The 26,620-nt window shown below is 40.1% G+C and overlaps 1 protein-coding gene across 8 annotated transcripts in view; it reads right to left on the minus strand.

The window, feature by feature from the left end:
- eea1 (early endosome antigen 1) overlaps positions 1 to 26,620 on the minus strand; it is a 278,859-nt gene that overhangs the window by 67,868 nt on the left and 184,371 nt on the right. For 6 of the 8 annotated variants that reach the window (XM_064341907.1, XM_064341904.1, XM_064341905.1 and 3 more), the window contains 2 exons: positions 21,488 to 21,826; positions 12,078 to 12,227 (listed from right to left, as the gene is read on the minus strand). In XM_064341907.1, the coding sequence (XP_064197977.1) occupies positions 12,078 to 12,227; positions 21,488 to 21,826 (489 nt within the window). The remainder of the gene's footprint in view (positions 1 to 12,077; positions 12,228 to 21,487; positions 21,827 to 26,620) is intronic. The other 2 variants (XM_064341909.1, XM_064341910.1) reach the window with 1 other exon arrangement.

Consider the following 26,620-nt stretch of genomic DNA (forward strand, 5'->3'; position numbering starts at 1 on the left):
TGGCTTGTCCCAAAGAATAAATGGTAAATGGACTGCATTTATATAGCACTTTTATCCAAAGCGCTTTACAATTGATGCCTCTCATTCACACACACACTCGCACACCAACGGTGAAAGGCTGCCACGCAAGGTACCAATCAGCTCGTTGGGAGCAATTAGGGGTTAGGTGTCTTGCTCAGGGACACTTTGACACGCCCAGGGCGGGGGATCGAATCGGCAACCCTCCGACTGACAGACAACCACTCTTACCTCCTGAGCTATGTCGCCCCGACATAAATAGAAAAAGCCCCTGGGTTTTAAGTGGGGTTAAGGGGTTTTAAACTAAGGCTGCCTGGATGACCCAAAATGTCCTTTTACTAAATTCGGATAAGATAGTCAAATTTTTATTTCAATTGAGATGGCTCCACTGTTGCAAACAATGAAGTTGTTAAAACCTTGGTGTGGTTAAAACCTCTCTCCTTTCTGGCCCACATTTTTCACCACTGAAGTGTAACCAAAATAAAAATGTATTGTCCCTGCATGATGCCAAAAAGGCTCATGCTTTTATAAACCTTTTGGCAAGACTACTGTATTTGTTGTGACTTTGGTTAATTTTAGACAGGTGTGAAACAGGAAGTTCATTGCATGTAGCATTTCAATTATTTACGTTGTGTCATATTTTGATATTGCTATATTTGCATAGGTCGTAATTGACAACTGTGTTAGCCTTTGTTAATAATGATCAGCATATATTTATTGCAGGCTAGCAAAAGTTAGTATACAGGCATTGTTGGCACACCCTGGGTAGTGTTAGTGTAGTGGCTTGTAGTGGCATGCTTTGTTCGAAGTCATACCACTCACAATGACATGGGGTGTTTTTCAAGAGTTTTGCGAAATTCTCTAATGCGGGCATGTCACATGCTATGTTATGATTTGCAGCAATGCACAATTTAGACATTTTGGATAGATTAGGGGACTAAGGGACACCAGGGTACACTGATTACTTTTTGCTTCATAGATCTTTAGAAATTCTGAATCATAACACATTTGCACACCTGGGGTCATAAAGATCCATGACATGTATAGTTTTTACCTGTTTCATACATGTGATCCCTTAGTACATGTGACCTCCACTGGCTGCCTGTTATGGCTCGCATCAAATTTAAGACTTTGGTGCTTGCATACCAGGCAGCTAAGGGGTCAGCACCAGGATACATCCAGAGGATCATCAGACCCTACACACCAGCCAGACCTCTCCGTTCTGCCACCTCTGGACGCTTGGCACCTCCCCCTCTTCGTGTCTGTACTTCCCGCTCGCGTCTGCTGTCTGTCCTGGCCCCTCGCTGGTGGAATGACCTCCCCGTGGCGGTCAGAACCGCAGAGAATCTGACTACCTTCAAACGCAGACTAAAGACTCATCTCTTCAGGCTGCACCTCTCCCCACCCCTCCCTAGCCTATAGTTTAGCTCAATGTACCTAGTTAGGCCAATGCGATCACGTTAGTTTTTATTTGGCAGGATTGTTTTTGTCTGATTCTGATTAGGCAAATGTGATTTCAGTGCTAGTTTGTACTTGGCAGGATTGTTTGTTGTTTGCTGAACAGGTTACCCTACAGGGTTGGAGTCCTGATCTACGTGGTCACTTCTGGCACTACAATCTTTACTTCAATTTACTTCAAGTGTTTTTCTTTTGCGCCTCTGCACCTTGAACTGATGCACTTGTTGTACGTCGCTCTGGATAAGAGCGTCTGCTAAATGCCTGTAATGTAATGTAATGTAACGTAATGTAATGTAGTATTTCATTTAAAACTAAAAGAGAACAACTTCATTTTTGCCAAGATTTGTGCATTTGTGGCACTTTATTTCAACATAAATTATGAATATAAACTAATCTAAGTATTGAAAATGTTACAAGTGTCTTGCTGCATTTAAGCCATTTTCCAAGTTTCCATGATGCTCACATCTGGAGTTATAAAGCCTTAACCCCTTAGTGCACATGCTAAATCTTGCCAATCCTTGCCCATTTAGGGGGTTCCCTATTTAAAGCTTTATAACTCCAGATGTGAACAACACATAGACTTGAAAAATGGCTTAAATGAAGCAAGACATTTGTATTTATTTCTAAATAAATAGAAATAAAGCGCCACAAATGCAATTGTCTAGACAAAAAATAAAAAATGAATTCGTACTTTTTTTTGTTTGCAACAGAATACTGAGAGATTGCATATATACAGCAGGTTAAACTATACATGTGCTGGATCAAAAACTTCTTGACCACAAGTTCATAAAATCTAAGGGTGGATATGTAGAACTACTATAGATGTATGAAGCAAAAACTAAGCCGTGTACCCAGCGTCTCCAAATCTATCCAAAATGTCTAAATTATGCATTGCTGTAAATCACAACATCTTCACGTATTTCACTACAAATCAACTATTTTGACTCAAGAAACTCACTGTTGCATCATTTTCAAGTGGGAATTATGAATGAATAAAATGCTTTTTGTCCATTATAAAGCATATAAATGAGCCCCTTATGAATGTTTAAGATGAAACATTGCTATCAGATTAGAAAATAATGCAAAAATATTGTCACACAATGCGGTACAGTACCTAAATGTGTAATAATTAACTCTTGTATGTATTTCTATGTTCTGTACTCTCGTATGTTTTCTTGCATGGGGATGGGACGACATGAAAACAATTTTCAACCGTCCACCACGTTTTGGCAATGTTCCAACTCTCACGTCATCACTGTTGCATGCTTCACAAAAACTATTACACTACTAACTAATGCTTACATAACAGTGTGAAATATCCACATTATATAATACCAACCTATTAAAAGACACTCAATTTCAAAAATAACTTAATATAACCGAAATATTTTGAGCAGTAATACTTACATAGCAATGATGAAATCTTATATATGTTCAGTAGATGGAGATAGAGACAGTAAATCAATGATACTGTGCTATTAGCTTCTGTTTTGCTCCAGAAAACGATGTCAGCTAGGTCTATCAGCAAACATATAGCTCAGCTATGCCCAGAAGTCCTCAATAATAATAGTATTTTCCAAGAAATTACGAAAAATCGTTGACCACGTTTCGTTAGGTGCAGCGTCTTTTACTGCTACCACAGAGTTAATGCGTGAGTGAATGCGATGAAAAGAAAATTTTCAGTTACGCTGACCTATAAAACACTATTCCAAAAGCAAAATTAGACATGTTATATAAATCGGTAGAAAGCTTATCTCTATGCGTAAAACCAACAGTAAGGTTGTATTATTTATTCAATATTTAGTCCCAGATATTGACTGTAGAATGACATGGTATCATTTTTAATAACTTTTTCTCGTTTATTTCGTTATTCAGTGAGCAGTGTTTTCATTGCTGTATTGGCATATCTTAGGGCTACTGTCAGGTTTATCTTGTTGCTATGACGGAATACGATTTTTTGTGGTGAATTAATATTTTTATGAATGCCAGGATAGACAATATTGTCCATTATGTCATGGGTGGGGGGTGTAGTTGTAGATGAGACTGCAGGGAGGGGGTGTGTGTTAAATGAACGGCCAGAGTGTCAATGGTGGCACTGCGAAATTCCGTATTTGGCATAGTTGTCGTGTATCGTCTACTAATTAAACTAGATCAACGCGTTTCTGTTTTTAACTCATACTTTGGTTGCAGTTGCACCGAATGTCTGAGTTCAGTAATCTCGACCACTAGGGGCTTTGTGCTAAGAGGTTAAATAGAACACCCCCTAAATGGGTGAGGACTGGCCAGATTTGGCAGGGGTTAAACAAGGACCAGGGGACCAGGGATTGACATTCCCCCTGAAGCTCCCAAACTCCAGTGGTTACCAGAGATTTTAGTAAGCTAAAATAGTTTAGTAAGCTTCAGGTGCCAAAAGTGTATTTCCTCACTGAAGTCAAAAAACGAACAAATGGGAAGATATCAGTAAAGTGCTTGCTTCTCTTCACTGGTTGTCTGCTAAATTTAGAAATCATGACAGGGTTCTTTTTTTTCTTCTTTTAAAAGGCCTTAAATGGTTTTGCTCTAGAATGGTATTGCACCTAGTTTGTACGGAGCCTGGCAGTGACATTGAATGACATTTGCTTTATTATTTTTTTTACTTACTGATGTCTTTTCTGGACAGTAGTCCCTGACACATCCATACCTGCCTCCGGAAGTGTGTTTCCAATTTTCGCACAGATTTCTTCATTAAGGTATAAATTCTCTGGTCATCAACTGTAGGGCTTCCTTGTCCTACCAGTCCCTTTGCTCACCAGTGCTCTCTTTCTTCTTGATGTAGCAAACAAAGTTGATTTTTGTAAGCCTATGGTATGGCCTATGTCTCTGACTGTTTTTTTCTTATTTCTCAACCCCATAAGGGCTTCAGTGACTTTCACTGGAACAATTATTCCAATTACGGTCCCCTTGTTAACAAAACCCAATAACAGACCCAGCCTAGAATCAAGACTAGGTACTGAAAGCTCGTATACCTGCACTAAGGATTTGTCCCAAACATTATGGTGTCCGGAAAAGGGAGGCTATGTATAAAAGGTGCTGTAATCTCTACATGGTGAAACCAAAATGCATAAAAATCCCTTTAATAAAACCTGAGAATTGTTACTTAAGTACAAAGAAAATTGATAATCCCAAAAACATGGCCACAGTAAGCCAATAAATATCAATGTGGGTGTGGCTTATCACAAAAATGCTAATAACTCCCAAGCAAACTGACAAAATTGATAGAACTTAGTAGCTATATTGGCAATCCCATCAAGGGCAAAACTGGCCTAATTGGCCCAATTCAAACATATGGTGCTGCTACAAAGCACAATTTTCTTTAAACTCAAAAATTCACAAAAAAATTACTGTTGATCTTTAGGGATGAGACCGCCTTCAGAGAGGAGGTCAGTGTCTTGGCAACATGGTGCCAGGACAATAACCTCTCCCTCAACGTCTGCAAGACTAAGGAGATGATCGTGGACTTCAGGAAGCGACAGGGGGGGGGTCACGCCCCCATTCACATCGACGGAGCTGAAGTGGAGAGAGTCTCCTGCTTCAAGTTCCTCGGTGTGGTCATAAATGATAACCTCACCTGGTCCAGGCAATCAGACGCAGCAGTGAAAACTGCCCAAAAGCGCCTATACTTCCTGAGGAGACTCAAGAAGTTTGGAATGTCTGCTAAGACCCTCATCAATTTCTACAGGTGCACCATCGAGAGCATCCTCACTGGCTGCATTACTGCCTGGTACGGCAGCTGCTCCGCTGCTGACCACAAAGCCCTCCAGAGGGTGGTGAAGACAGCGGAGCGCATCATTGGCTGCCACCTCCCATCTGTGCGAGGCATCTACCACACACGATGCCTCAGGAAAGCACAGAAAATCATAACAGACTTCAGCCACCCAGGCTATGGTCTGTTCTCACTGCTGCCGTCTGGCAGACGCTTCCGGAGCATCCGGGCACGGACGACCAGACTCACAAACAGTTTTTTCCCTCAGGCCATCAGGCTTCTCAACCAGCAACATAAATCCCTGGGATCACATTGATCACATGTCCTCCTGTGTATGCTATGTACGTTCAATGTAGAATCTTATGCACATATCCATCAGCACTCCTGCACTTTATATATGGTTAATATTTAAATATTTAATACTCCTATTCCCACTGTCCATATCCCCCATCTGTACAGGCTGGTACTTATTTGCTGTTAATATTTAACACTATGTTTAATATTATGTGTATTTTTATTGTGTGTGATATTTCTTTGATATATTTTAGATATTTTCGATATTTTGCTCTTGCTTCTACGTAGTTGCTGCCTGCCATGTCACAAGAATTTCTTTGCTCAGAATGACCTGTGTTATACTGTGCACTTGACAAATAAAACACTTTGACTTTGACTTTGGATGAAAAATTTTCAGTAGTGATCAACTTCATCTGGAACCCATATCTTTACCTATTTGTCACTGCCATCTTGGATTGCCACCATTATGGAAATGCTACAAGCCATTTTCCTCTGTCCCCAGTTTTTTCCTAACCACATGGCTGAGACCTATGAATCTTGGCGTGTTGTTAGAAGGTACCTCCCTATGGAGACTTATCTTGGCATTGACTGGCCACCTGGTGGTGCTATAACTGTCATTTGAATTTCCAAAATTTTAAAAAATCATAACTCCAGGCCGTTTTTGCAGTATAAAGACTTGAATCTTGCCTCCCAAAATTGTCTCTCTTTATGCACAATTCAAACCCTTAGGAGTCATAATGTCCACCATTTTTAATTTTTTGAAAAACGTTTAGGAAACATTTGTCCTAGAACGTTTGACATATCAACATGAAATTTGCATCAATTTGTTCATTGTATGGTCCTCTAAAACCGTTATGCAAAAAAAGTTGATAAAAAACATGGCCACAGTAAGCTAATAAATATCAATGTGGATGCGGCTAACTACAAAAATGCTAATAACTCCCAAGGGGCGTGACATAAATTGAGGAAACTTGGCACTCCCATCAAGAGCATGAACTTAAAGTACTGGCCCAAATGAAACACATGGTGGTGCTATAGAGCACAATATTTTTTTATTTATTCAGAAATTCGCAACTTAAAAATGCGTGGGAGGCTCCAGACAACTAGCAGCAGAAAATGGAGGGGAAAAAATGGTACATTTAACTATCTAAAGTTAAGTGTTTAATTACTACAATGAAAAAGTACTACCAGGTGGGGAATCAATCGGGTTATAATCAACTAGCTTTTACAAAATAGCAATAAAATAGCAGACCCATCGAAAGGAACAATCTGCTTAATTAGGGGTCCAAGCAGCGAAGCTGGTGGAACCCTATTGTATCTGTTCGGATTATTAGGGGTCCAAGCAGCGAAGCTGGTGGAACCCTATTGTATCTGTTAGGATTATTAGGGGTCCAAGCAGCGAAGCTGGTGGAACCCTATTGTAGTTGTTAGGATTATTATTATTCTTATTTTTTTCTGCTAAAAGTGTCTGAGGCTCAGCAACCATAAGTCCTAGAGCAACCAAATTCGGCCGGTGGGTTCCTATGGTCCCCCACTACTCAGGCACTAAAAATCACCGGCCAGATGGTGGCGCTATAACAAAGGGTTTTGCGTAAAAGGCCATAACTCCCACACCATACATTAGGTCAACACAAAACTTGATCGACCTATGCATCTGAACGTGCTCTACAACTTTGCCATTGGCACCACCTATGACCGCCATATTGTTTGCCTGCCATTTTGACTTGTTCGTTGGGGCGTGGAAGCTTTCTCCGCTAAAATGTCTGAGGCTCAGCAACCATAAGTTGTACACCAACCACATTTGGTGGCTGGGTTCCTATGGGCCTCCACTACTCAGGCACTAAAAATCACCTATGTCGGCCAGATGGTGGCGCTATAACAAAAGGGTCATGTTTAAAAGGTCCTGACTCCCACACCGTATGTCAACACAAAACTTCATCGACCGATGCATCTGAATGTGCTCTACAACTTTGCTTTTGGGACCACCTATGTCCGCCATATGGTTTGCCCGCCATTTGGACTTCTTTATTAGTTGGGGTGCGGAAAAGCTGGAGCTCCAAATCTAAGCGTTACGACATCTAGTAAACTTCTTTACGGCAAGCGACATCCATGGCGACGCAAGTAATCCGACACCGTAGGGTCTAGTTTTTATCAGTGAGGGGAGGGTCTGAACGTCGGGGAATGAAAGACAGTGCCAGCCGGAGTGCATGCTAGGCTATTAAAGTGATGAATAATTACTTTTCTTTGGCATGGATCCATTTGAAGACAGTATCGGGTGAGTTCGTTTAGTCTTGGAATCTGTCATTATGCTGAGAAATAGCTAAACCATTTTATTGATAGTATTTGAGTTTCTGTGCAAACGCACGAAAACACGCTGGTATAATATAACAATGACGGTAATACATATGTAGTCCGCTTCGTTCCGTTGCTACCATAACATAACACACTATCTTGTGTCTACAGCTGCAGTTTCTTGCTGCAATTACTAATATTGAATATAAACAAAAGACGCAATTTATGCTGTACTCTGCCAATGTCTAAATAAATAATTCGGTACTCTGAGCGTAGGAAGCAGTTAGCATGGCTGGTGAGTTGATATTTCGTTTTTTGCTACTAAAAGTTAGTAAAAGCTTTGAGAGGATGAATCATTACTTTTCTTTGGCATGGATCCATTTGAAGACAATATCGGATGAGTTCGTTTAGTCTTTGAATCTGTCATTATGCTGAGATATAACTGAACCATTTCATTGGTAAATTCTGAGTTTCTGTGCAAACGCGCGAAAACATGCTGGTATAATGAAACTATGACGGTAGCCTAATACATATATAGTCCGCTTCGTTCCGTTGCTACCATAACATAACGACCTACAGCTGCAGTTTCTCGCTGCAATTACTAATATTGAATATAACCAAAAGATGCAATTTATGCTGTAGTCTGCCAATGGCTAAATAAATAATACGGTCCATTTGAAGACAATATCGGGTGAGTTCGTTTAGTCTTTAAATCCGTCATTATGTTGAGAGAAATCGTATTCTCAATTTAATCTCTAAATTGACTGTAAGCTTAGGGTTGTAACTAGGTAGTTGTTTCGTAGGTGACTTAGTCTTAACTCGTCTTAACTATTGCTTGTATTTTTGCATAGACTGCGTTGTTGCTGTTCTTGTTTGTGTTAGTGTTAATCAGTTTAACCTACAGGGTCCAAGTTGAACTATGCGGTTTTTCCCTGCACTTGGAACGGTACTTCTCTCTAGGGTTTTCGACACTTGTTCCTGATTATGATAATACACTTTGTTGTACGTCGCTCTGGGTAGGAGCGTCTGCCAAATGCCTGTAATGTAATGTAATGCAATATTCCGTAGCAACAAGATAAACCCGACATTAGCCCTAAAATATGCCAACTCAGCAGAGAAAACGCTGCTCACTGAATAACGAAATAAACGAGACACCGTTTAAAAAAAAAAAAATTATACCATGTCATTCTACAGTCAATATCTGGGACTAAACATTGAATAAATATACAATCTTACCATTGGTTTTACACGTAGAGATGTCCCTTTTGCGACTGAGTGGTCATATATTGTCTCTGACAATCCGTTTGTGAAATATACGCGCATTTTTTATCACTGGGTAGGCTACGTTCAATAATAGCTGTGCGTAATACCACACCTGTTTCTTATGGCGTTGTCGCCCTTTTTAGTACAATTTGGCTTGATTGACAATTCATTTATTCAGTAGGTGAGAGTATAAGCTTTCTAACGATGTATAACATGTCTGATTTTGCTTTTGGAATAGCATTTTATAGGTCAGCTTAACCAAAATTTTTCTTGTCTGCCAATGTCTAAATAAATAAAACGGTAAGCTACTTTGCGCGCAGCACGCAGATCGCGAGTTGATATTACGTCTTTTTTTCCCGTTTTTTCTCAATGTCGTATTTATTATTTGAAATGTGCATTTATGTGTTATTATTCTGTCTGTCTCTGTGGCGCTCTGAAATGTGCATTCTCTGCTAAGCTGAGCATTGGATTGGAATATGTGTCTGGCGTAGTGTTGCACGGTATACCAAAACTTCAGCACTTTCTCGGTACTTAAAAAAAAAAAAAGAAAAAAAAAGAAACGGTTCGGTATTAGAATATTCCGACGTTCGGTAGTTTTGAGTCAAATGTAAAAGCCAGGGAAAATTGTCTCCCGCACTACTGATTGAGAGGATGAAAAGTGTAATTTGTCAGAATCTTCCCTAGAAGGCAGTAGCAACTAAGGTTGCCAAGTGAGGTGACTTGCGCTTGTGCACTCAGCTCCTTGATACAGCGCAAGCTTTGACTCAGTTCACTTCAGTAGCAATAGGTGTTCCAATTTGGAAATATTTCATTATAGACAGATGCTGTATTGTTATTAAAATATGCTGTTTTTCAATCTATTGAAAGGTGAAAGACCTGTTTTAAAGATTATTTCGTTTACAACTGTTTAATTTTTGAAATATATTTAACATATTTTTCTATTGTTCAGTGTTGTAACACTATAGGCCTATGCATATTAATATGTTGAAGAGGCTTCAACTTAAAGGTTGTTAATGAACCAGGTTGTTAATAAACTATGAATTCGAAAATGAGGTCAACCCTTGTGGACATTACGTTTCTCATCTATTAAGGTAATTTCAGTATCGTTAGGTACCGAGTATCGATTTAGCATCGTGTAAGTTTCAAGTATCATTTCAGTATTGAGTATCGTAATACTAAACCTGGTATCAGTATCAAAATCAAAATTTTGGTATTGTGACAACACTACTGTGACGCCTTTTTTAGTTGCGGCGCAGAAACACTGCAGCTGTGCATACACGCCGGACCATCTGTGTGTTACGACATGCCATCTAAGTGTTACGACATAGTAAAGGCCTTTACGGGAAGCGGCCAGGACATATCCATGGCGATGTAACCAAGTCATCCGACAGCGTCTCTTAGCACAACATTGGCCATAAGTCATCAATATTTTATACAATCATCATGATATTCAGTATGTTGGGTGAAGGCATATGATCATGAGGACAAAGCCATTTTAAAATCGCTCCATAGGGGGCGCGATGGTGCCAATGCTTGGACCCCTCCCAACGCCGCTTGCGGCTTTAATTTTGAAGTAAATTTGGTTAAAAAAATTTTTTTTAACTATACTGGCCATGCTATTTATAGGTTGTGTTTTATGAAAATGAAATTGTCTTTCTGAGATTTTAGAGAATCAGGATTTTTACAATATGAATTTTGCCTACATTGTGAGTTATATAAACTTGTCCATCTGAACATGTCATGGACAAGTATCACACAACATTTGTAAACATTGTCTGTTCAGAATCTACCAAGTGTAAGGCATGTGGTATAATTGTTGTGTGATAAATCCAGCCAGATATACAACAGTGCTTCTAAAAATTTCAGACCCAAATGTGTGCTGTAAATGTTGTGTGGTAGTAACAGAGTACTAAGGGTGTTGTCAGTATTCAATGGGTGATATATCCAGTGCTGAGAAGTAGTTCAACTACACATAGTTAAACTATAAGTTTAATTACATTTTGCAGCAGTCTGCTGGTAGTTCAACTATACTGAAATTTGTGTAGTGGTTGTAGTAGTTCCATATAATTATGTAGTAGAAGGACAACAGCTTTGACTCCAATATCTCTCCCTGCTCTACTTCCCATTTTGGACAGCGGTTAAACCCTGGTCAGTATTCAGTCAACATTTGTCTTCATTTTGACTGAAAAGTAAATGGACTTTTTCTTCACAAAATAATTATTGCTTTTAAGTGTTATTCAAATTAATGAAAATGTTCATTATTTTACTTTCCTGGCAGGGGTGTAGAATGACATTCTGGGCCTTGTACATATGCAGTCTCTGTGCACCCCCTTAAAACTGTAGACTAATGTAAACTTTTTAGTCCAGTCCTTTTGAGCACCCCACCCCCACACGATTTTTAAGCGACACTTGCATTTACTTTTCGGGATTTTTAAACATTTGAATTCATTATGACAACTGTCATGGTTATTCACAAGCAAAAATTTCACAGTACTTTTAAATAGCCTACTCCAAACTGGCATGTTTCAGGTCATCTTGATAAATCCATGCATATTGCTAGTGGTAATTTGCGATTATCTTTGTGAAACAGATATGCCCTGTATTGAACGCCATTAGCATAAAAGTTGTCATTTTGGATATTTGTGTAGGTAAAACAATTTCAATACGTATGACCCAGATGGTGCACTGATTTGTCATTTACCTGGTAGTGCAAGGTGTGTACTTTCCAACCGCTGTGGGTGCTTTGTGAAGCTTTTATTTTGGTACTTTGATTTAATCGATGCAGAATCATTGCAATATCTTTTAGATTGCTTCCTATGGTCAAAATTAAAATTAGAGTCAAAAATGGCACTGTACTATTGGTAGCCCATTTGACCCATGCACAACAGAGAACATATCCCTCAAATGTGTATATAACACAGAAACTGCATATGATCTATAACTGATATGCTCCATGATAGACCTAGTTTACATCTTCACCGTGATACTTAAATCTGGAATAGAAATGTACCTGCTCCTCTGTCCGTGAAAGTTTGAGTTGCAGTTCGGCCACCTGCTGCTCACGGTCCTTCAGCTTCTCTCCAGAGAGTTGTCTCTGTTCCTTCAAACGGCCCTGCACCTCTCCCAGATGACGCTCCATCTCAAGCAGCTTGACATGGAGCTGAAAGGGAGTTGACAGAAATGCACATAGGGTCCAAAATTCCAAAGAAAACAATACGCTATATGCTAAGAGGAAAATAACACAACAATGGCAATTTCAAATAGGAGACACCAGAGAAACAACAGTTGTACAGGACCATTCAGAAGAGTGATGAGACTGATGGGAATGTGCATGTAAAAAAATGTAAATGCAATATTCTATGCTCTTTGAAAGCAAATAGTCAACACTGGTTGTTAATAAAATAGAGGACAGAGACGAGCAGACCCAAAAATATGCAACATATACAATAGACAAAACACACAGCCCTACACCCTACACCATAAACCCTACACACAGCTCAGCAACTGTTTAAAAACTCATTAAAAGGATCCCCAGATCAACTCTTTTCAGGGTTAATCTCAGAGATACTTAAAGTGCCTTCGGAGAGTGTTAAGACCTCTTCACTTTTTTCACATTTTGTTACGTTACAGCCTTATTATAAAATTGATTTTTATTCTCATCAATTTAAACACAATATCCTATAATGACTAAATGAAAACAGGTTTTTAAAAATTTTTGCAAATTTATTAAAAATAAAAAACTGAAATATCACATTTAAATAAGTATTCAGACCCTTGACTCAGTACTTGAGGCACCTTTGGCAGTGAATACAGCCTCGAGTCTACTTGGGTATGGCGCTACAAGCTTGGCACACCTATATTTGGGATATTTCTCCCATTCTTCTCTGCAGATCCTCTCAAGCTCTGTTAGGGTGGATGGGTAGCGTTGCTGCAATGCTCTTTTCAGGTCTTTCAAGAGATCTTCGATCGAGTTCAAGTCCGGGCTCTGGCAGGGCCACTGTAGGACATTCACAGACTTGTCCCAAAGCCACTCCTGCATTGTGTCTTGGCTGTGTGCTTAGGAATGTTATCCTGTGGGAAGGTGAACTTTCACCCCAGTCTGAGGTCCTGAGTGCTCTGGCGCAGGTTTTCATCAAGGATTTCTCTGTACTTTGCTCCTTTCATCTTTCCCTCGATCCTGACTAGTCTCCCAGTTCCTGCCGCTGAAAACATCCCCACATCCCCACCACCATGCTTCATCGTAGGGGTGGTATCCAGGTGATGAGCGGTGTCTGGTTTCCTCCAGATGTGACGCTTGGCATTGTGGCCAAAGTGTTCAATCTTGGTTTCATCCGACCAGAGAATCTTGTTTCTCATGGTCTGAGAGTCCTTTAGTTGCCTTTTGGCAAACTCCAAGTGGGCTGTCATGTGCCTTTTACAGAGGAGTGGCTTCCGTCTGGCCACTCTACCATAAAGGCCGGATTGGTGAAGTGCTGCAGAGATGGTTGTCCTTCTGGAACGTTCTCCCATATCCACAGAGGAACTCCAAAGCTCAGTCAGAGTGGCCATTGGGTTCTTGGTCACCTCCCTGACTAAGGCCCTTCTCCCCCAATTGCTCAGTTTGGCCGGGCAGCCAGCTCTAGGAAGAGTCCAGGTGGTTCCAAACTTCCTCCATTTACGAATGATGGAGGCCACTGTGCTCTTCGGGACGTTCAATGCTGCAGAAAGATTTTTCTACCCTTCCCCAGATCTGTGCCTCGACACAATCCTGTCTCAGAGGTCTATAGACAATTCTTTCGACTTCAGGGCTTGGTTTTTGCTCTGACATGCACAGTCAACTGTGGGACCTTATATAGACAGGTGTGTGCCACTCCAAATCATGTCCAATCAATTGGGTTTACCACAGGTCGACTCCAATCAAGTTATAGAAACATCTCAAGTATGTTCAATGGAAACAGGATGCACCTGAGCTCAATTTTGAGTGTCATAAGCCGCGTTTCCACCAAGGAACTACTTTTCAAGGAACTAAAAGGTTCCTTCAGCCCATTGTTGTCTGCGTTTCCACCGCGGTCTAAAGTCCCGCGAAGATTAGGCAAATTAGCCCACTGACGTATGAAAAAGCGACGTTGTCGTCGGTCCATCTGTCCTATGATTTCTTCTGTAACCCCATACTACCACCGAAGTAGCCTACATTATTTTCTAATAACCGGGACAGCCCGGAGGGGTTTATTCCACTTATATACAACAGGTTACCAACAATGACTATATATGGTTACTTTTGTATTTATTGATTTTTATCGATTTAATCACCTGGAATTTAAATATTCTTCTGCAGCCGTTTGGGCATATTTTACCGTTATCAAGCAAAACTGGTAGTTGGTAGTTGAACTTGGACCGTTGTTAGGCAACAAATAGGATATAACAGGCCAATAGTCAGATTGTAACTGTTTTATATATCCTCTCAAACACATTCATTATGTTTTTATGCAAACATTCACTTTCATGGCTTGACATCCGAGGCGACAGAATGCATTCACATTTCCAATATAACTGGCAACAACAGCAGAAAACATGCACACGTTGTAAACAATTTGCTGTTTGATTACTTTCTCATCTTCAATTCCATATAGGCTAATCGCAAAATGACAAGAATAGAACGAAAACTCGGACTTGCGTGAAAATTTAAATTAGCAGTGGTACAGCCACCGTTTGCTTTCTTTCAAAGTTACTGCTAGCCGAGCAGCGAAGTGTGCCCTCCAGATGCGAACCATGAACCATAAATTAGTCCATAGTCTTCCTGGTCTTTTTGTGGAATTGAAGAATGGCAGAGTAAAATTATGGCAGTCTGAAAAAGCTAAAGGGACGATTACTAGAATTAACCTGTTATTTTACCCTGACAAAAAGTGCGGAAGGTGCTTTTACTGTATCACCAATGTGAATTACGCAGAACTACCGCATACCTCACATAACTGTATCAAACGTTTTGAGTCAATTACAACGGGCTAACAAAGAAAATCCGGATGAAAATATTCAGCAACCGAATTAATCCGTTTGAATGTTTTGGTACGTAATATGCTGTCCCAGCACGAATGTTTAGCATTTTATAAAACGAATACTAAAGCAAGAAAAGAACAGAAGAGCACACGTTATAATTCCAAGACGTTGGCAGGCTATAACCAAAACTAGGCTACTGCGCCGCATAACATACAAGTTTGATTTGAAGTTATTATGAAAATAAATCGGTTTGCGGCTGCAGATTTTTAAACATGGCGGTTGAAATAAAACACTGCAAGTAGTCGACCAATCAGAAATTTTCAGCGCTTGCGCCCCACCCCAAAGGTTCCGGTACTTTTGGAAAGTACTACCCCCCGAGCAGGAACTTTTTTGGGGGTAAAATAAAGCCCCCGGAACTAAATTTAGACCCTAGTTCCTGCGGTCGAAACGCACTGAGTTCCTCAAAAGGTTCCTAGTTCTGGGGTAAAGTTCCTGCGGTGGAAACGCGGCTATAGCAAAGGGTCTAAATACTTATGTAAATATGATATTTCCGTTTTTTATTTTTTATAAATTTGCAAAACCTGTTTTCACTTTGTCATTATGGGATATTGTGTGTAGATTTGGGAGAATAAAAATTAATTTAATCAATTTGAGTATAAGGCTGTAATGTAATCAATCAATCAATCAATCAATCAATTTTTATTTGTATAGCGCTTTTAACAAAGGAGCTTTGTCACAAAGCAGATTTACAAAAAACCGGCCCCCAAAGAGCAAGCCTAGGGCAACAGTGGCAAGGAAAAACTCCCTGACTGATAACAGGAAGAAACCTTGAGCAGAACCGGACTCAGAGGGGGAACCCATCTGCCGGGGCAGGCACCGGTTTGTTATGGAAATGGCTTATACGAAAACCGATAAATTATAATACATAAACAGCCAGTATTAATTAAGTCCAAGCAAAGGGTGACTCCGGTCAGGTAGAGAGATGGGCAGGAACAGCAATGGGTGGCAGGGTCAGACAGGGGGACAGGCTTGGTGCTACAGCTGAATCAACAGTGGCAGGAGGCGGGGGCACCCAGCTGGTCTAGCTGGTCTAGGGCTGGAGCTCCGGGCCGGGGGGGGTGCTCAGCAAACTTGGGCTAGAGCTCCGGGCAGGTGCCCAGAGCCGAGGAAGATGAAAAAAAAGAACATTGTTAGGGGGTTCAAATGGTGGATTAGCAAGCAGAGCAGAAGAGACAGAGGTGCCTGCGTGCGATAAGGAAAACCCCGGCAGAATAAGGCTATGGCAGCAAAGGGAAACAGAGGAAGGGGCCAACGCAGCCATGAGGGCAGGCTTGAGACAGTCATCACCAGACCAAGACTCGTTCAGCTTAACACAGCACTACCAATGATGATCCAGTGACAGAACTAACCGCTCAGTCCACCAGAGACTCTATAGCTATGCCCGCCACCCACTCCTGCCCCTCAAATATAGGAGAGACTAAAAAGATACGTTTTGAGCCTAGCTTTAAATAAGGTGATAGTGTCTGCACCCCGAACATGGGCAGGCAACTTGTTCCACAGGAGGGGAGCACGACAGGAGAAGGCTCTACCACCTATGGTACTTTTAGCTATTCTAGGAATAACAAGGAGGCCTGCACCCTGCGAACGGAGCGTTTGTGAGGGAATATAAGGAAGAAGAGTAAATCATTTAAGTACAAAGGGGCAAGCCCATGTCAGGCCTTAAAGGTAAGAAGTAGTATCTTATAGTCTATTCGGAATTTAACTGGCAACAAGTGAAGCGATGGGCTGATGTGCTCGAATCGCCTTGTTCAAATGAGAATACGAGCTGCTGCATTTTGAATTAGCTGGAGCCCTTTCAGAGAGAAATTTGCACATCCAGACAAACGAGCATTTCAGTAATCTAATCTTGAAGTAACAAAAGCATGAACTAGCTTTTCTGCATCATGTAAGGACAGTATTTTCTGAATTTTTGAGATATTTCTCAAGTGATAAAAAGCAACCCTAGAGATGTTTTTAATATGTATATCAAATGCAAGATCTGGATCAAAGGTAACACCAAGATCTTTGATTACAGCACTTGAAGTAATGGAGATTCCATCAATGTTAAGCAGTCAGATAATTTGAATCTCAGGGAAATTTTGGGTCATCCGTTCCTTTATGTCTATAAGACAGGCTTTGATCTTTGACAGCTGGACAACTTCATCAGGCTTAACTGATAGATCCAACTGGGTGTCATCCGGGTGTCTAATGTAACAAAATTGAAGTGGGTAACAAAAAAAAGTAACAAAAAAGTGAAGGGGTCTGTGCTGCTTACAACTGTACCCATTGTTTAGGCTAAAACTTGGGGATAGGCTACACCTTTTCAGGTAGCTAAATCCAGGACAGCATGTGAAGCAGGGCAGAAGTGGGTAAGGAACTGGGCTTGTAACCAAAAAGTCATAGGATCGATTCCTGGGTAGGACACCGCCGTTGTATCCTTGAGCAAGGTACTTAAGCTGTATTGCTTCAGTATATATCCAGCTGTATAAATGGATTCAATGTAAATGCTAAGTTGTGTAAGTCGCTCTGGATAAGAGCGTCTGCTAAATACCTGTAATACCTGTAATGAAGCTGGTATTGTAACAGAATTCCCTTAATAGCTGAGCCAAATTGATTCATAAATTGGAAGACTAATATAATTGTGCTGCACATTTCCTATGCTTCAAGGTGCAATTTCCAAACAACTGAAGGTACAAGCATCTGTACAAACAATTGTATGTAACTAGAAAAATCATGGGTCCAGACAGACACTGCATCGTTCAGGAAGGAAGCACAAATTAACTACCAGGGCTGAACGAACTTTGGTCCGAAAGGTTCAACTGAACCCCAAAACAAAAACAAAGGAACTGGTGAAGGAGTTGGAGGCATCAGGTCGCAAAGTATCTACATACAACATTAACAGAATCCTACATTTCCATAACCTGAAAGGCTGTCGCACAATGAAGAAGCCTACTCCAAGACCGGCATAAAAAAACCAGAATGAAGTTTGCAGGTGATCACCAGGACGAAGACCTAGCCTGTTCTTTGGTCAGATTAAACAAAAATTGCACTGTTTGGCCATAATGATCAGCGCTATGTCAGGAGGAAAAAGGGTGAGGCTTTTAATCCAAAGAACACCATCACAACTGTGAAGCACTGGGGTGGCAGCATCATGTTGTGGGGGTGTTTTGCTGGAAAAGGGACTGGTGCACTTCAGAAAATAGATGGCATCATGAGGAAGGAGGATTATCTAGAAATACTGAAGCAACACCTCAAGACATCAGTTGATGATCGAAGAATTCACACCATTATGAAGAAAAACCCCAAAACACCTGTCCAGCAGATCAGAAACAATCTTCAGGAGGCAAACATGGATGTGTTGGTGACTACTGTCTGCAGAAGACTTCACGAACAGGACTACAGAGGCTATCCTGCAAGATGCAAACCACAAGTTGGATGCAAAAACTGGATGGTCACAGTTTGCCAAGAAGTACCTAGAACAGTCTCCAGAGTTCTGGAAAAGGGTTTTCTGGGCAGATGAGACCAAGATTCCCTTGTATCACAGTGATGGAAAGAGCAAAATGTGGAGGCCAAAAGGAACTGCCCAAGATCCAAAGCACCCCCTAGCTCCATCTGTGAATGATGGTGGGGTGTTATGCTTTGGTCTTGTATGCCTGCCACAGGTACTTGTCTTCACTGACAACGTAACTGCTGGTAGCAGCAGCAGAATAAATTTGATTATAAATAAATAAATAAATTGTACAGAAGCATATTATCTGATAAAGTTCAACCAAATGCCTCCAAACTCACAGCAAGACAGTGATCCAAAACATACTGTTAAAGCAATAAGGGAGCTTTTTAAAATCAAAAATGGAAAATTCTTGACTGTCTGCATTTCAAATGCTGAAGAGAAAATTAGACCCCAAAACAAGCAGGATGGCTGCAGTACAGACCTGGCAGATCATCACCAGAGCAGATACTCAGCAATTGGTGATGTCTATGGTCACAGGCATCAAGCAGTCATTGCGTGTAAAAGATAAGTGACAAAGTACTAAACATGACTACTTTCATTTACAAAACATTAATATGTCGCAAACATTATGGTGTCCTGAAAAAGCACTGTATGTAATGTATGAAAAACACTTAAAAACTGTGAATCTGAACTTTAACCACATGCGAACTGTTTGATTAATAAAAAAATTTGAAAACTAAAATTGTGGTGTAAAGAGCCAAATCTGTTCCGTCACCTGCCGTGCCTTCACCTTGTAGATCTTTATTTTGTACGATCTTTGGAGGCGTGGTTTGTCAATGACATTTCTCAGCTGTTACCGGTTTCTCACTCAGCAGGCATTTGCATGCCCTTCACTCATTGCTGTTATTGTGTGCACCTGTTTCCACTGTTTATATTCCCTGTTCACCAGTCACTCAGTGCGAGATTGTTGCCCCAGTTTACTGAGCCAGTCAAGCGTTTGTTCCTGTGATTCTGATTGCCTGTTCATTTTGATCCTTGCCTGTTTCCTGACCACCGATTTCTGCCTGCCCGTTTCCCGACCAGCCTGTCTCGTTTTGACCCTGACTCTTCCTTTGACTGCCCTGTACACCGACCTTTGCCTGTTACTGGACTAAGGACCTGCTTCTGCCCCTTTTGTACTGTTGCTTCGCTGCTTGATTTACTGGTTTACGAACTTTGCCTGGACTTTGATTACGAGACACATTATTCCCTTTTGTACTGTGCATCGCTGATTGATTTCCTGGATCACAAACTGTTGCCTGTTATACTGACTACGAGTGTGCTTATCCCCAAAATAAATCTCCGGTTTCATTATAACTTCAGTTTCTGTCTGCATTTGGGTCCTAAACTCTCCAGTTCGTCACAAAATCAAGAACAAAAATGTCTTTGTCCCAAACATCATGGACCTCACTGTATAACCTAGTAATACATGTAATATAGCCTAGTATAATTAACATTTATGTATTAAACTCCATTAGCGGTCATTTTAAAGAATACCAGTGATTAGCTCCTCAGAGACCAGAAAACCATCCAATAGTATTTGAGCACACATTCACATTGTTAGAAATCTGACATGTGAGCAGACAAATCTGAAACACTTTCTTGTCTGCATTCACTTCCAAGGAGTACGATAGCAAGTCTGGGGTGCATCCCAATACTCAAAAATTCTCCTCCAAGCCCTGGAAATTGATCTTAGTACCCTCCCTCCACTTTCCCAATATTGAAGCACAGGAGCAAAACAAAGCTCCAAACTTGGCTCCATGCCTCCTGCCAGCGAAGAATAGATCAGTGTATGCCACCGCATAAGTTTTTTCACATTTCTGGATGACATCATCATGCTAATGCCCACAGAGATTAAAACATCATTCCACAGAATCTGACACCATCCAGATTTCAAAGCAGTGGTGGCAGAGAGCTTGAATTTACCACATTTGTGTGTGCTTCAGTAGGTTATTATAACACATACCAATATATCCAAAAGGCTACAATGCATACAATGGATAACAAAATGTAAATTTTTGTGGCTCTTCACAGACAAATAGGACAATTTAAGATGGGGAAGCAGGTTATTTGCATGTACATGAATGTTGCTTAAACACGAAATAAGAATGGCAGCTACCATTATTTCAATGTATGAATATGCATCAACCAACCGTTTCCAAAGGACTTATTTATCACAAACAAATTTAATTTCAGATGTTAAATTGGGAAATAATTGTTTTTCGATATGAACCCTGAATACTGGGAAACAATAACTCAGATGATATGAAGCAATCTAATCTACAGAAATGTTTTTTAATTAGCCTTTGTGAGATGCAATGAACAATAGACTGAAGGCTGTATATGAGGTGAATTAATGCTCAGTATGTTCAAACACCGGGCACATCTGGATTCTGGAATTACAGCAAATTGTTATGCTTGTATACTATGAGATGCTTATGTTGATCTAATGTTGCCGATAACAAATTCATTAGTATCTCAACATGAAATGTGTACACAATTTTATAGCAATAAATGGGTTGGCCACATGTTAGTTCTGTGTTTGGCTATGGGACTATCCGTGGGTTCTGCAAAATGTTATGATTATGATAGGGTTGACATCGACTTCCTCCCCTCCTTTCCTTCCCTACTTCCAGGTAGGAGACAAGTGGTAGTGGGGGACTGGAGCAAAGGAGGCAAGGAGTGAAAAGTAAAGGGACATACCCTCTGTCTCTAGTTTATAAACGATCCGGCAGCACATATTTGTCCCCTGTAGTAGACATGAGTCTGGTCTTAAGCTCAGGAATCAATTAAAATAAAATAAAAAATATTTTCACTGCACTTGTACTATGCCAAAAAAAAATGAAAACACTACTTTTCTGCTGGGTCTCGAAAGGATATAGAATCTGCGGTCAAGAGCCCAAGTAAAGACCTCTGACCTGGCTGATTTCATACTGCTGTTGTTGGGTCTGTTGTTCCTGCTTCTCCTTCTGCTGTATGAGTTGCTTGGCTTCGGCCTTCAGCTGCTGGTGGCTGAGCTCAAGATCCATGAGTTCCTGCTGGAGCCGCCCACCCACTTCATCTTTCTCGCCTAGCTCTGCCTGGACCGTCTGCAGAGAGGCCTCAGAGGCAGAGGCCTGGATCTGCAGTTTCTGGAACTCTAGCTCCATCTGGTGGAGGGAGGTCTGCAAGCTCTTTTTGCTGGCCTGCTCCAGGTTCAGATGCTCCTGTAGGTCCTGGCATGCCCACTCCTTCTTCCCAAGCTTGTCCAAAAGGTCCTGTGGAGCAGCTTTAATGTTATACCTTGTTCACAGTACCAAGATGTGACTAATTCAAACAAGATGATCCTAAAGTTTTGTTTCAAGGCATGCATCACAAGGGTGTTATAGTACAAATATAGTGCAGTCAGAAGAGGCATTTTCCATGTTTACAAACCAGTTTTGATTAAATCAAAAGTTTAACGCCTAACTAAAGATTGTTCCACCAAAAGCAGTTGTTTTAATTAAAAGTAAAAAAATATATATCCTGAAAACATTCAGGTTTTTCTTGTTTACAAAATATCAAAGAGATATTTAATGGGAAAAGAGTGATATTTACAAATGATGATCTGTAAATATTGTCAGGCTATTGTTACCCATAACTTTTTTTGTATGTATTTGAGGGAGATTTATGTAGATAAATTGTTATTCATAGAACTTTGTTGTCAGACTGTGAAACTTAAAACTTATGAGCTCAAATTTATGAGCTCAGTCTATAAGCCAATGTTAGTTTCACTTAGCATATCGTAACACATCACAAATGTAACACGGCCATTTACTTCAGTCCACTACCAAATGATTAATGACAAAGAAACAGCCATCTGGTCACATTCATTTATAATAAGCACACGTCAGATTGGTCTGTATAGTAGGCTATTTGCTTTTTCTATTTGGTTTTGTGTTCGTTTTTAATGCATAAACAGACTATGGCCAAATTAATTTAACTTTTAATTTATTTCATGTAAGATAGCCTAATGTTCCAATGAAATGGTCTGTGAGATAAATCAATGAAATAAATTCCTCCTTTTGCTGTAAAGAATGAACACAACCTCGTTCACAGGTTGCTACATAGCCACCATGTCATTCTGCATAACTTACAATAGTAGGCTAATTGGAAGTTTTGATGTAGGCTACAGCACAGTAATACACAATAATGGTAGTAAAAATCCATCATAACTTATTCAAATCGATAAAGTTGAACATAATTGAAACGGGTAATGACAATGGTTTTTTATTGCAGGGATCAAAGAAAACATGAGTCTTGACATGTGCAATGATTTAAAATCACTTATCTTATATTTTTGTTTACTTTAAGGTAAGGGGCACAACTGCCCCCACCTATGGATACAAGCGACCCCGAGGAGCATTTGTTCCTGTGAACATCAGTTTGACGTAAAAATGTGCCTTTCATGTTAGCGATTCAATTAAATCATCAACAAAAGTTAATAGACAATATCAAGTTGTTAATTTGAAAATACCGCCATTCTTGAGCAAGTGGTCTCTTAGCAATTACGTAAAAGATGAACTGGGGCACAACCGACCCCAGTCTCCCCTTCAATCGGATAGCATATACTTTAACATTAGAATGGCCAGAGGCGATGCCACTAGGCGTTTAGACTTAAAAATTAAAATCACTTTAACACTGGATATGCAATAGATACCTTCCATGACTTTTCCTAAATATCTGAAATCTTGAAATCACTGCTTAGAATTTAAAAAATCTAATCAATAAAGAAATGCAGGCAGTTTGTACCATTTTCTTAACAAAAATCCCCCACCAGACAATAGGTGGCAGGTTTTGGTACATGGCCAGGTGCAAATGAGTTGCTCTCTCCTCACTCCTCTCCTCGCACACCACAGATAAACTGAATGACCAACACTTTGAGATAAATTGCAACTGTGTGATGAAATTGATAAAGAGTTTAAGGTGGGGATAAATAACTGTGGGCATTGTAGCAGGCCCGGCCGTAGGATTTTGGTGGCCCTAAACAAATCTGTTCGAGTGGGGGGGGGGGGGGCGCTGTCGGATTATGTTCAGTGGGTTGCTGTTGGATTAAGTCGAGCGGGGGGGTGCTGTTGGATTCTGTCGAGCGAGGGGGAGGGTCACTTGACTTGGTAAAGTCCTTATTACAATACATTGTTATGAAATGTTCTGTTGCCATTCCATTTTTTATTTATACCGCTAGTTCCGCAATACGGGATGAATAACATAATTACGAAAAAAACGTTATTTACCTTAGATAAACATTGGATCGTGTGGCCCCTCTCGTGGTCGGGTGGCCCTAAACAACCGTATAGAGCATTTATGCCACAGGCCGGCCCTGGATTGTAGTAATAGAAATTATAGTTTTTTGATTTTTCACTGAAACTTTGAATAACCGGAATAGACTAGCTACATGACAACTGCTGAAATGTAACAGATTTGTGTGCGGTTACATTGTGTTCATTATGACAGAAGAAATGACTTTTTCATGTGCCGCATGTCGTGTTTTGCACATTTTAGCACTTTTTTCAGTGTCGGTAATATGCCTTCAGATGCTTTCCCCTTAGCCTACATAACAAAACAGCTATAATTCAGAAATGCAACTGTTGGAATTAATTCAGTTGTGTTCTTTATTTTAAAAATTATAATTTTGCAACATATGGTTTCATAATATTCATGAAATTAGGTAACTGTGGGCGCACAAATCGATGCGGAAATGCTGGACAGTAATAGAAAGTAATAAAAACAGTCTTTTTGGTGTTAAAACATTTGTGTAAATGTTCTATTTGCTCCAAAATTTGCAAGAAAGCAAGTGAAATGAACTAAATTTCATCTGGACATCTCCATTCACTCTGCACCATGTAGCTTAATTTTGTTTAGCAAATTTGCAATTCTTATTACATTGGAGCCAATTTCATTGGATTTCTTTCATTCAGCTGTAATAATGCTGTACCTACAGTATCTGTGGTATTTTGCTGTTGCTGTTTTAATATCATTAAAACCCTTTTTCTCAAATATAGCCAATAGGTATCAACACCTACTCTTGTCTGGTAGTGGGGGTGTGGAGAACGGCCTGTATTTTAGTTAAACTGTCCTAAATTTTTAATTCATTTTGTCAGACAGCCTGTATAATTGAGTTTGTTTGAACAAAAATATTCCAAAGTTCACCCAGCTCCTAAAACATACATGAAAATGTATTGGTTAGCTAGCTGGCAAGTAGCTAAAAACAAATAAACAAACAGCAGCTAATTAGTTTTAAAACCACCTTCATTTCCCTTATGTTTCTCAAACAACTACAGTAGTTCCTAACAGTCTCTGCTTCAGTGTTGCTGGATTAATGTTTTTGACAGTCACCTATTCACTGAAAGTTCAACAATGTTACTTTTTCACTTTTGGAGTCAGAAAATATTATGCTAATTTGACCATTTTTACTAGCATTTGTGCCTACACTTGTGCCTGCATAACGCTGCACCAAAGTAAATGTGGTCATTATAAAAAAATGTAACCACACTGGTGGCATTATTACACATTTTATTACAAGAAAAACTCATTGTGAAATGTTTTTGATGTTAATCGGTTAATATTTATTCCTACTTGAGTATATTTAAAAACCTAGTTTTAACAAGATTTTTACATGTAGATCTTCGCCAAGATCTTGTCTACATTGTGGTGTATAGCATTTGTTTTGTTACATCCATGTTCTTCCCCTATTCTCTGTTTTTTGACCCTTCTCAGTTCCTGTAGTGTAGTGATGTCATTGTGACACGCTGTCATGTGATTCAGTTCCAGGAAGTTACAATCGTAGACGTCATGGTGATCTGCCTGCTCTTACGGTGAAGCCACACTATACATGGCCCCGCCGCGCGGCGGCGCCGCCTCCATTCATTTTGAATGAGAGGTGGCGGCCAGACCCCGCAAGGCATTTTGGGATTGCCGGCGGCGCGGCGGGAGCGGCGAGGCCGCAGTGGAGATGGCAAAAATTCAACTTTGACCCCCTCGCCGCGTTGCGGTAACCAATCTGATTTGATCTAATGATCCGTCAAGTAAATTGTCCCTATTTTTTTCTAATTTTAGTTCCACATTCTATCGTTCCACAATGGAGGACCTAACTCGTAATTTCCGCATCAGGTTTCCCGACTTAATAAAATCTCCTACAGAGACATTGATAAGAGGAACGCAGCGTGGAGAAAAGTCTCTGAAATTGTCGGTGGCTCTGCAATGTAGGCTAGTTATCGCCGTTAGCTACTATCACTGTCCAGTCTAGAATAAAATCATTTTGCAGTAACCTAGCGCTGAAAAATGTTAATAAGCTGCCTAGCTAGGCTAACTAATGTGTAGCTATAGTGAGTAACAACAAACAATAACAAACAAAAAAATCTTCCTAATGTATTAGTTGCAAGTTGTTCGTTTCTACCAGCCACCTAGCTAGCTGACCAGATGTAACTCTGAAGGCATTATCTGGCTAATTAGCCAGACAATGTTTTTGTTGTTGGTTGTTACTCACTAGCTAGATATTAAACAGCCTAGCTAGGCAGCTGACTAAAAATTCAGATCTAGGTTACTGCAAAAATGATTTTTATTCAGACAGGACAATGAATATGAAACACGATATTAAACCCGGTCAACATTTAACGAACACAACTGTCTGTCAAAAATAGGTGACACGCCCACAAACAGCCGGCCGTCGCCGCGTATAGTGTGGCTTCAGCCTTATGCTATCTGTATCAATCTGTTTGTTCATGTTCTTTGATAGCATCGTTGGTAAGTAATATCATTTATAGTATGTTCATGCTTAACTTAAGATGAATACTGAAACATATAAATGTTCAGATTGTTTGTTATCTGATGTTTATGTTAGCAAATGTGCCTTTAGTGGAACCCACTTTTTCTTCGGGTTTGAGCTTGGGGATGCAACAACATTCATGAGAGAAAACTATTCATAATATGTTGGCTTTAAAGACTAGTCTTTATATTTAGAGACATTACAATTCATGCTTTTTATGAAAGTAATCGTTCTTTCTGTTTGTCCATAGCCAGTAGCCTATATGTGA

This window comes from Anguilla rostrata, chromosome 7, assembly GCF_018555375.3.
Source record: "Anguilla rostrata isolate EN2019 chromosome 7, ASM1855537v3, whole genome shotgun sequence".
NCBI lineage: Eukaryota > Metazoa > Chordata > Actinopteri > Anguilliformes > Anguillidae > Anguilla > Anguilla rostrata.